At 42.7% G+C, this 12,591-nt stretch overlaps 1 protein-coding gene across 1 annotated transcript in view; it reads right to left on the bottom strand.

Annotated features, from left to right (window-relative positions):
- Positions 1 to 12,591, bottom strand: part of gnav1 (guanine nucleotide binding protein (G protein) alpha v1) — a gene marked incomplete at both ends in the record, with an annotated part of 123,792 nt that overhangs the window by 69,696 nt on the left and 41,505 nt on the right. The window contains one exon of the mRNA XM_080524042.1: positions 8,781 to 8,873. Within this exon, the coding sequence (XP_080380168.1) occupies positions 8,781 to 8,873 (93 nt within the window). The remainder of the gene's footprint in view (positions 1 to 8,780; positions 8,874 to 12,591) is intronic.

Genomic DNA, 12,591 nt, shown 5'->3' with positions numbered 1-12,591 from the left:
GGGTCAATGGGTCACAGACTTCAGGCAGTTATTGCATGCAAAGAGATTGTCAACCAAAAGTTTAAGTATTGAAGAGCCCACTCAATATAACAAACAACAGTTTAAGGATCACTAAATACTAGGGATGTAACGATGCACTCAACTCACGATTCAATATGATTCACGATACTGGGTTCACGATACTGGGTTCACGAAACGATTTACTCACGATTTTTCGAATGAGATTGCAGACAAATTCTGACTGAAAAATATGTTTTATTTTATTTATTTCAATTTTATTGCAAAATACTGTATTCTCTTAAAGAATCGCTTATTTGTACCTCTTCATAACCAACTAAATAAGGAGTTATTATACTGTATTGTTTGTTTTTGTTGACATATGGGATATGTTCAGCTAGGCTCAAATAATATTTTCAAAAGGTATTGCTGCTGATGTGTAGTTCCTTAAGCACAGCTGAAGACAGGTCATAGAAACGATCTATTTGGATGTTAAAACGCATTTTCCCCTGAGGGCTAAAACTCACCGGGGACCTTACGGCTGCGTTACCTGATCTCGATAGGAGAACCGTATCGAGTCCATTCGAGGCTGGTTATCTTTCCCATTTTCATACGGTCACGGGGACCATGTCGTTTTCGACAATAGCACCCCGGGAAGTGATGCAAAGTTTGCATCGAAGCGCACCTCCCCCCCCCCCCCCCCACCGCGCCAGGTAGCAGGTGTCTCTACTCGCAACAGGCGCACTACTCTGTGGCACCTCTCAGCCTGCGTTTCATAAATTCCTCAGTTCGAATGGAAAGTCCATTCAAAGTGTTTTAGCCTTCCCCCTTTCCACTGGTAATATACTGTATATAGAGGATAAAGACACTCTATTATACAATATAGAGGTAAAAGAGACTCTATTATACAATATAGAGGTAAAAGAGACTCTATTATACAATATAGTGGTAAAAGAGACTCTATTATACAATATAGAGGTAAAAGAGACTCTATTTGGGGCTAAACTGCAGTGTAGCCAGGGTCCTGGTTCCTCCAACAACCGGACACTTCCATAAATAACCAAACATATGTAATGTCCTCATTCTAATGTAAATATGTCATGTCCCCATTCTAATGTAAATATGTCATGTCCCCATTCTAATGTAAATATGTCATGTCTCCATTCTAATGTAAATATGTCATGTCCCCATTCTAATGTAAATATGTCATGTCCTCATTCTAATGTAAATATGTCATGTCTCCATTCTAATGTAAATATGTAATGTCCCCATTCTAATGTAAATATGTCATGTCCCCATTCTAATGTAAATATGTCATGTCCCCATTCTAATGTAAATATGTCATGTCCCCATTCTAATGTAAATATGTCATGTCCCCATTCTAATGTAAATATGTCATGTCCTCATTCTAATGTAAATATGTCATGTCTCCATTCTAATGTAAATATGTAATGTCCCCATTCTAATGTAAATATGTAATGTCTCCATTCTAATGTAAATATGTCATGTCCCCATTCTAATGTAAATATGTCATGTCCCCATTCTAATGTAAATATGTAATGTCCTCATTCTAATGTAAATATGTAATGTCTCCATTCTAATGTAAATATGTCATGTCCCCATTCTAATGTAAATATGTCATGTCCCCATTCTAATGTAAATATGTAATGTCTCCATTCTAATGTAAATATGTCATGTCCCCATTCTAATGTAAATATGTCATGTCCCCATTCTAATGTAAATATGTAATGTCCTCATTCTAATGTAAATATGTAATGTCTCCATTCTAATGTAAATATGTCATGTCCCCATTCTAATGTAAATATGTCATGTCCCCATTCTAATGTAAATATGTCATGTCCCCATTCTAATGTAAATATGTAATGTCCTCATTCTAATGTAAATATGTAATGTCCTCATTCTAATGTAAATATGTAATGTCCCCATTCTAATGTAAATATGTAATGTCCCCATTCTAATGTAAATTAGATAGTTCGCGATAAGGACAGAAATTTGAGACTCGCACCGCGGAGGTAACACAGCAAACACGCGTCTGGTGACGACGCAGTAAAAAGTCCAGCAAAAGTTCTGCCACGCACAGGTAAAGTAAGGTAAGGTCGGTGGTGGATTTTAGTGTGCGTGTGTCCACATATCTGTGTGTATGTGCTATCTGTGTGCAAGTGCCTCCCTGCATGTCTTTGTCTCTCTGTGTGTGTGTGTGTGTGTGTGTGTGTGTGTGTGTGTGTGTGTGTGTGTGTGTGTGTGTGTGTGTGTGTGTGTGGCAGGTCTGGAATGTTCTGGGTTCTGCCAGTAAACACAGCCAGTAGAATAAACAGCAGGAGTGGGCCACAGCCACTCAATCTGCTGAGACGGCCTCCAACCTTATGTGTGACTAACACACCACCACAAGCTGCAGGGAAGCTGCCCTCTAGTGGTGCTCTGGAGGAATTACAAGAGAACCGTGACAACATGTCACCAGTATACATTCAGTATACATTCTTTATTATAGTTTTTCTCGATTTCTTAAACCATTTGTATGAATATAGTTCTGCTATGTATGTGTAGTTCACATGCACCACAATAACATACATGAGCAGAACAGTAAAACATTTTGCAGTTAAGTCACAGTTAAGTCATTTCTCATTGGTTTCACACAAAAAGGAAACGTTAGCACATGCTATGTTAATGTATTTTGTCAGTATTTAGTATGTATATAGTTTGATGTAAAGAGCTCTCCCAACTGCAATACAAAAAACACATACAAAATCTTTTGAAAAGTACAATAAAGCTTTATTTCTTTTAACAAAGTGTGGTGTGCATCTCAACTACCAGCAGTACGATATCTGTAAACATACTATCTGTAAACTCTCCGCTGCTTCAGACTCTTCCACTTGTTGCGCAAAATGGACCAGGATTTGTCAAATCCTTTGTTGAGCATCTCGTTTCTTAAGTCCTGGTATATTGCGGCATTTCTTTGCTGCATCTAAGACATGTTTAGCAGACATGTTTTCATCACGAGCAAGGGAATACCCGGGATTCAGACAGGGACGCAGACAGGGAAACAGCTGAGTCACGTGAGTTGAATGTTCGCTACGTCAGAGTTTATTCGGCAAAGCTGTTTCCATTTAACTTTAAGCTCATTAACTCTGATTCGCATTAGGCAAAAACCACCTCAAGTGAGCATACAAACGTTTGTGTGAATTAAGCCGTTTCCACGCAACAGGTTCCCGTACCGTTTACTTTTAATGTGTGTAAATAACCGCCATCTTTCCATGAACCTCGTTAAAGGGGAAGTTCATCCCAGTTAAAGGGACTACTATTATCGCAAGCAGAGATCAGGCCCCAAACCCCTGCCCGATGATTCTGCTCTGCCTGGACCGCCGCCTCTACGTGGGTGCAGCAGTCACGCTGACCGGTCACCACTTTCACTGTCCAGGTGCCCCGCTGGTGGAACGAGCTTCCCAATGCTGTCAAGACTGCAGAGTCACAACCTATCTTTCGCCGTAGACTGAAGACCGATCTCTTCAGGCTACATCTTGACTGTCCCTCCTAAATACCTCTTCATACCCACTACCCCCCTATAGTTTCTCTACTGTAAATTAAAACATATATAATAATAATAATAATAATAATAATAATAATAATAATAATAATAATAATTCTTCCTTCTTCTAGCATTGTGACTGCCAATTGCCCCTGGTCCTAGCATAGATTTGTTTTTGTTATGTTGACTGATGTATAGATGATACATTTGTTAGTGTAGTAAGTGTACTTAAGTAAGTGTACTTACTCATGTACTTACTTTGTAAGTCGCTTAGTCGGTGCGTAAAGGCAAGTGCTCTACCACCACACCAGATTTAAGTACTTTGTTCAGACCAAAACAGCACTCTCCACTAAGCATTCTTTATCATGCAATCTTGAAAAAGAAGATTGAGGAATGCTTCCTGAGCAACGACTCCAGGCGGATGTGGCAGGGGGTTCAGCAGATGACAAACTTCAGAGCCAACAGGCTCACAGCCGCAGAGGACGACCCCCTGCTGGCGGGAAAGCTGAACACCTTCTACGCCCGGTTCGACGAGGGGCGAACGGAGGTAACCACAACACAGACACCACTCTCTCCAGCTCTCAGCAGCCTCACCCTCACAGAGCACGAGGTGAGACGCGTACTGAAGGCGGTGGACCCCAGGAAAGCCTCGGGGCCGGATGGCGTCCTGGGACGGGTGCTGAGAGACTGCGCCGACCAGCTGGCCGGGGTTTTCACCAACATCTTTAACCAGTCCCTGTCCCAGGCCACCGTCCCACCCTGCCTGAAAACCTCAACTATCATCCCAGTCCCGAAGAAAAGCACGGTGAGCTGCCTAAACGACTACCGCCCGGTGGCACTCACACCAATCATCATGAAGTGCTTCGAGAAACTAGTCCGGGCCCACATACTCACACGCCTCCCGCCCAACCTGGATCCATACCAGTTCGCCTACAGAGCCCACAGGTCCACAGAGGACGCCATAGCGACGACTCTCCACGCCACTCTATCCCACCTGGAGAGGGGAAACAGCTACGCGAGACTGCTCTTCGTGGACTTCAGCTCCGCCTTTAACACCATCCTTCCAGACAGGCTAGTGACCAAACTACTAGACCTGGGTCTATCACACTCTATATGTGCGTGGATCAAGGACTTCCTGACCGACCGCCCCCAGAGGGTGCGGGTGGGCCCCCACACCTCCACAGCCCTCAGCCTCAGCACTGGGTCACCCCAGGGCTGCGTGCTAAGCCCCATCCTCTACAACCTCTACACCCACGACTTCACCCCCATCCACCCCAGCAACTACATCGTAAAGTTTGCAGACGACACCACCGTGGTGGGATGTATCTCGGGGGGGGGACGAGGCGGCGTACAGGGATGAGGTAGAGCAATTGAGCAAGCTGTGCAAGGTTAACAACCTGCTGCTAAACAAGTCAAAGACCCAGGAATTCATCGTAGACTTCAGGAGGAAAAAGTCCGAGATCCTGCCCCTGCTCATCGACGGAGAGAGCGTGGAGATAGTCTCAAACCTCCGATTCCTGGGACACAACATGCGGGATGACCTGGCCTGGAAGGACAACACTAAAGGCACCATCAAGAGGGCACAACAGCGGCTATACACCCTGAGATGCCTCAAGAAACAACACAGCAAGAAGGAGATGCTGGTGGCCTTCTACCACGGCGCAGTGGAGAGCATCCTCACCTTCGGCATCTCCAACTGGTTCCACAGCTGCACGGCAGCGGAGAGAAGCGAGCTACAGAGAGTCGTGAGAACAGCACAGAAGATCACCGGCGCCCCCCTCCCCTCTCTGGAGGAGCTGTACAAAACACGCTGTCTCAGGAGGGCCTCCAAGATCTCCAAGGACCCGACCCACCCTGGGCACGAACACTTCGTCAAGCTGCCCTCGAACAGGAGGTACAGGACCCCGGCCGCTAAGACAAACAGACTGAAGGACAGCTTCTACCACAGGGCCGTCAAGGCCCTGAACACAGAAAAGGCCTAAGTTCTGGGCCCAGGACAGTCCGGACGGATTGTATGGCAGCTAGTGCTGAGGCACAAACATGTACATTTTCAAGCCTGCAAACTGTGACACTTTAAAATAATGTGAAAAAATACTTTCTTGTGAAATATGACAACCCTAGTTGACTATCTGTGCAGTATAGTACAGTGGATTGTGTACATAGCCTCTATTGATGTAAACCAGCTCCTTACCTTCTTGTGATTTTATGCATCTATGCTTCTTCTAAAATGTGTTTCTTTTTCCTTTCCTAAACACCAGGGGAGCCTCCCCTCCTAAATTTCGTTGTTTGGTACCTGTACTGTAGCAATGACAAATAAAGTCTATCTATCTATCTATCTATCTATCTATCTATCTATCTATCTATCTATCTAATTCCTTGATCGCTACTGATTTATCATGGAAATTTAGCACTGTTTTAAAGCTCAAAGCCTTGACTTTTTTCATGACATTAGTTCCAGCTAATTTACATTTCTGGCATTTAGTTAATTAATTAACTGGCTAACTATGTTGTAGAAACGGTGGCTGTCTTAAGTGAAACGTCCAGACACATCCAAGGTAATGCTATTTTGTCCAAACAAGTTGTTATTGTTATTGTATCTGAATTCATTACCACATACAAATCAACACCAATCTTCTGGGTCAAAAGATCACATTCCATGTGTGTTTTTTTGCTGTTCAGACAGCGAGCAAAATTGTATTTAACCTTTATTTTAGCAGGGAGTCCCATTGAGACCAAGGTCTCCTTTACACAAAATGTTCAATCATATGTATATACGTATATATTTATACACAAAAAGGGAGTAACTGAGTGATCTGTGGGACTTAAATCTTAGCTTTTTAATGAGCTTCTCATTTTCTAAATGTCAACTCTTTGTCTAACCAAATGCCCAGGTATTTATACGCGGGGACACACTCAATGTGGGCACCACATAATGCATAAGTCATCAAATACATTTTTAGTTTTAACTACCTGGTTCTTTCTGAATATTACCACTTAAAAAAATTATAATTGAAAAATAGAATACTTTTCCATCATTAAGTACTAATTTCAGTTCAACAAATGCTTTCAGTAGGACGATGAATGTAGACTGTAGCTCAGAAAGAGCAATCATGGGGGCAATAGCATAAACAACAGTGTCATCAGCATATAAATGCAGGTTACTATTTACAGATAATCCAATATTGTTCATGTAAATAGTCAAAAGAACCGGACCAAGAATTGAACCTTGTGGGATAACTTCTGTTATGTCCAGAAAACCTGATTTAACACCATGAGTAAACACACTGCTTTCTGTCCGGGAAATCATTTTCAAACTACCTACATTAAGACTGATCCAGGCCTATTTCAGACAGCCTCTGAATGAGTAGGTAAGGTTGACTGTATCAAATGTATAGGAAAGATCTATAAATAAGGCAGCAGTATGTGAGAGGAACAGAGTGACAGTAAGTGTTAAAAACTGGCCAGCAGAGGGCGGGCTCTAAAACACTAGAGCGAGAGAAGAACAACTGGCAGGTTGAGTGAGAGTTACGAAGGGAGAAAGTTAATAATACATATTAGTTTAACGGTCTAATACCGGAGTTCAGATAATGTTGTTTACGAATTGTGAGTTGTGCGTCCATGATAAAGTAAGTCCTCCTCTGTGTTTCCTCAGCATTGAGGGTAGTTCTGTGAGGTAGAAATGCTAGGATGTTAGCCGGGAATATTGCCTCTGGATGTAGTGTTAGCTATAACATGTTTACACCGTTCATGGATCATCCCGTTTGTTATAGACTAAAGAGAGTAAAGTAAATATTATAGTAAAGATAATTGGAATTGTGTTATGATAATTAAGGGTATATGGATGCATATTAGATGTTGAATGTTTGTCGGTTGGTGAGATTGCGTGAGGTTAGGACTGGCGCATGCGCACTACTGCCCATATGCTGTGTCTGTGTGTGTGTGTATGTGGCATATGTACACTACCGTTCAAAAGTTTGGGGTCACTTAGAAATGTCCTTATTTTTGAAAGAAAAGCACTGTTTTTTTCTATGAAGATAACATTAAATTAATCAGAAATACACTCTATACATTGTTAATGTGGAAAATGACTATTCTAGCTGCAAACATCTGGTTTTTAATGGAATATCTACATAGGTGTATAGAGGCCCATTTCCAGCAACCATCACTCCAGTGTTCTAATGGTACATTGTGTTTGCTAATCGCGTTAAAAAGCTAATGGATGATTAGAAAAACCTTGAAAACCCTTGTGCAATTACGTTAGCACAGCTGAAAACGGTTTTGCTGGTTAGAGAAGCTATACATATGGCCTTCCTTTGAGCTAGTTGAGTATCTGGAGCATCACATTTGTGGGTTCGATTATACTCTCAAAATGGCCAGAAAAAAGAGAACTTTCATATGAAACTCGACAGTCTATTCTTGTTCTTAGAAATGAAGGCTATTCCATGTGAGAAATTGCCAAGAAACGGAACATTTCCTACAACGGTGTGTACTACTCCCTTCAAAGAACAGCACAAACAGGCTCTAACCAGAGTAGAAAGAGAAGTGTGAGGCCCCGGTGCAGAACTGAGCAAGAAGACAAGTACATTAGAGTCTCTAGTTTGAGAAATAGACGCCTCACAGGTCCTGAACTGGCAGCTTCATTAAATGGTACCCGCAAAACGCCAGTGTCAATGTCTACAGTGAAGAGGCGACTCCGGGATGCTGGCCTTCTAGGCAGAGTAGCAAAGAAAAAGCCATATCTGAGACTGGCCAATAAAAGGAAAAGATGAATATGGGCAAAATAACACAGACATTGGACAGAGGAAGATTGGAAAAAAGTGTTATGGAATCGAAGTTTGAGGTGTTTGGTGTTTGGATGCCATCTGTCAAGCATGGTGGAGGTAATGTGATGGTCTGGGGCTGCTTTGGTGCTGGTAACGTAGGAGATTTGTACACAGTAAAAGGGATTTTGAATAAGGAAGGCTATCACTCAATTTTGCAACGCCATGCCATACCCTGTGGACAGCGCAGTATCATCAGTATCATCTGTATACTGTTTATCTTTACAGAACCACAAGTTCACGGTTTCCATTAAAGCCTTTAATAATAACTTGGCCTGGTTATTATACCCATACTTCAAGGACATCATAGTTCTAACCGGACAATCCACAGTTATTTGAACTATCCACCAGTCAAGTTTATCTATATTTTTAGATAACACATTTTAACATTAACATTTTTAGACACAGATGCACACTACCTTGTTTTTGCTGTTGGCGAGGTTGATCCTAAGGACGCCCATCCCATGCAGAACAAACTTCATAGAGGTCAGGAGGTTATCCAGGACCGCTGGCTGTGAGAGGTCAAATGGTAGGGGTCAATCATGAGTCACCATGGAAACAGTAGAAGCACAGTCAGAGTACAGAAACTTTTCACAGCGAGAAAGTGGGGTAAAATCAAATCCAAATCTGAAAGTCCAGGGACAACATTCTGCAGGTTGTGTCAGTGTCACATTCATACAACAGGCTAGAGCAGAGCAGGGGTTCCCAAACTTGTCCATGCCAAGGACCCCCCAAATTGCCATAGCCTCTGGCTGGGCCCCCTCTATTGTGAAACGGCTTTTAAAAAAACACCCAAAAAAACATATAGGCCTACATTACACTGGCAAATATAAAAATCAAACAAACATACAGCTTCTTAATATTTCCTTATTTTTATTCATTCAAACTAACTAATTTGTCATTTGTATTTTACAATATTCATATATTATAATATTACAATTCTTTCTTTTAGTAACGTTTTTCTTAAATATTATTCATTTAATTTCACCGAATTACTAATGAATACTTCAATATTTCTGAAATATTTAGTGCCTGTGTGTGTGTGTGTGTGTGTGTGTGTGTGTGTGTGTGTGTGTGTGTGCGTGTGTGTGTGTGTGTGTGTGTGTGTGTGTGTGTGTGTGTGTGTGTCTTGTGACATCCCTCTCACTACTGCCCCAAAGTCAGGGGTTCAGCACCTGGGAAAGCACCCCGGACCCCCAGGCAGAGCGGTCATCGGGAGGTACTGTCCGTTCGCGCAGCTGTCCCGCATCCGCCAATCACCGAGGCACCAACCACAGGCTCATCAGCGGATGTGAGACAGCTGTGCCCGGCGACGACGACCCCCCCGCATTAAGAGAGGAAAGGAAGAGGGAGAGCTACACCAATGCCAGACACACATGCGATGACTGAGGGCCGGTCTCCGGCGCTAACATTTCAATCCAAATAATAACAGCTGTAATCTATGTGACAGACCGAGGGAACGGAGGAGAGAGAGTCGGAGCCAGAGCTCGACCGATCGACCATGAGCGAGACCCTACAGACCAGACGCTGAATAACTAAGGGACCCTTAGTTATTCATCCTTACATTCTTGAGTTGGACAATACGGCAGTGCCGTTTCCGAGTGGGCAGAGCCCCCCCCCCCCCCCCCCCTACCTTCGCTTCAAAGCGCTTTGAGTTGCATTTCATGTAGGAAAGGCGCTATATACAGTAAATAAAGCTTCACTTACTTACTTACCTTCGGTTAGGAATAAATACGCCGGTAATGGCTGACTGTTCTCCTGTCGTCTCTAGTTTGTGTGCAAATCCCCACAGTCTCAGTGAGAGGGTTGTCACAGTGTGTACCTCACTAGTGGGAAGGGGGCCTTGGCTGCTTGATGAGTGCTGTGACTTTTTGGCCGTTCATGGACGCTGCCCCGTCAGAAATTAATCGGATGTACACAAGCAGTTGTGCAGCATTGGACACGTCTGTGCTCTCGTCCAGCTGAAGTGCAAAATACTCGCTGGCCCCCACCTGCTTCAAATGCTGATTTGTCAGTCTCTGCTCCAAGTGTCGTTCTAGTTTAGACAGCTTCAAACACTCAATCGGGAGGTTCTCGAGGCAGAGAACACATGGACAGGAAGATCATGTCCATCCTTACTGGCTGAGGTAAAGCCATACTTTATGTACCCTTCCACATATCTTCTTTCTTTTCAAAAACGTGTCTATTATTACAGGGGTGCAAACTGGTCATGGTCCAAAAAGGTGACACTTTTTTTGTTGTTGCCCGAAAACAAGACCACTTTCAAGATACTTTAAGACCTATTGAGCAAGTATTGGTATTAGATTTGTTGATTCGTTCGATTACATTCGTTGATTCTTTTCATTAGCGAATGCGCTATACAAATAAAATTTGATTTGATTTGATTTGATTAGCAATGCTGGCAGGCGCGGATCTATGGGTGGCCCAGATTGACAGCTGGCCCACCCAGTCAGATTCATAAAAATACATATTTTTTTTATAATAAAATATTTTTAAAGTTTAATTTTCACTAACTAACTGTAATGTGAATAGTTTTGTCTTGGAAATGATTAAAAGTATGTATTAATACTAATAATATTCAACTTCCTCTCTTACGTTTACATTGCTTCCTCTTTTACGTTTACTCTGATTGTTCAGTTGACCTTGACCAGTTGTTCAGTGTGCGCGCTACGATGGCTAAACAGCTGAGCTAACATTGTCCCGCTTTCTTAAAAAGCCACGTCTGGAAGTCAGTGAAAATAATGAAAGTTTGGACCAGGCCTTGTCTAGAAATCTTATTTATTCACAATAACAGATGATGACGCCACACGCCGACGTGCGGAGAGTCCGAGACAGCGCTGTAATAGTTCGGTGAAGTATATATTTTATGAGACTTTCCAAGATTAAAACGAAGAGGGAAACATTTGTGTGGAACAACATTGTGTATGCCTTCACTGGATATAATAATATAATACAATAGAAGCACACAACTTTACACAACAATATGTGTATACACCAGTTTACGTAAATCCCCTAATAAGCAGCGTTAGGTTTTGTAATAAAATGATGGATCACCACAACTGGTCCGAGCCAGGTACATGTATGATTCAACTTGAGCTTTCGGTTTGCACTGGACTGTCAACACCCACAGTTAAAAGCTTGCAAATTATAATACAGGCATTTCTTATTACAATTTCTATACTTGGTCCTCCATAGTTGATGGTTATTGGTTAATTCATTGACTATTGCGTGCGCTTGAATGCCTTGCGTGTGTGTATTATAATAACTTGTTTGGCTGTCCGTTGCATTCTCTGGGTAGACAGGTACTTTATTTATTTTCCGTTCGTTTCATGGTCTGCATAGTGATCTCCTCCAGTCCCTGCGAATATTTTGCGTGTGTGCGTGCGTGCGTGTGCGTGCGTGTGCGTGTGTGTGCATGCGTGTTGGTCGTACCCAAATGTTTCGAGCACCCACGGGCAGAAACATAAATCGGCGCCTATGATCGCGAGCCCGGTTGTGTTCCATCCATCTGGCTGCTCATACATAGGTCTAAAACGTGCGGTGATGAGTTTCACTCAGGCCTACCCAGATTTTTCCAGGCCTACCCATCAGCCACTTTCTGTATCCGCCACTGAATGCTGGGTGATCTGTTCTGTTGCATATAGAACTTGTAAGTTAGCCTACTCTATCAATTTCTTGATTAATTTCCATTGCTTCTCAACACAATACTCGATATAATAGCATAAATAACAGAATAAACTCACACACTTACTTACACTCAAAAGTGTCAAGGTTCAAGCTTACATACAGATATATGACACACACATACACTTCTCACAGGTGGGACACACACACACACACACGGGGGGGGGGGGTTGGGGGGCAAAATATAGATCCGGCGATTATCGTATCGTGGCCTCTTGTCTTATCATTTCACATGGGAAAATATCGGGGGGTTTTGGCGGCAGCTTAACCAATGTCACGCAAGCAATACGTGTGCATGTTTTTTTTTTACATGTTGTCTCTCATCCGCACGCGTCGTATCCCCATGCAGTGGGTCTGACTCTGGCGACAATAATACATTTTCCAGTCTGACTTTTTAAATAAAAATAAAATCGATTCTACGCAAGTTATTTTGAAGGTCTCACCCTGCGTCTGATCCTGATGTTATAGAAGCAGCGTAGCAGCAGGGTAGAAGCTAGGTAAAGGGCTGTAAAGTACGTGAGACAGTCTAGGTATATCTTCGTATAT

This window comes from Nansenia antarctica, assembly GCF_963989245.1.
Source record: "Nansenia antarctica genome assembly, chromosome: 2".
In the NCBI taxonomy this organism is placed as follows: domain Eukaryota; kingdom Metazoa; phylum Chordata; class Actinopteri; order Argentiniformes; family Microstomatidae; genus Nansenia; species Nansenia antarctica.
Note: the sequence above shows the minus strand (reverse complement) of the source record. Positions and strands in the feature narration are given on the sequence as shown.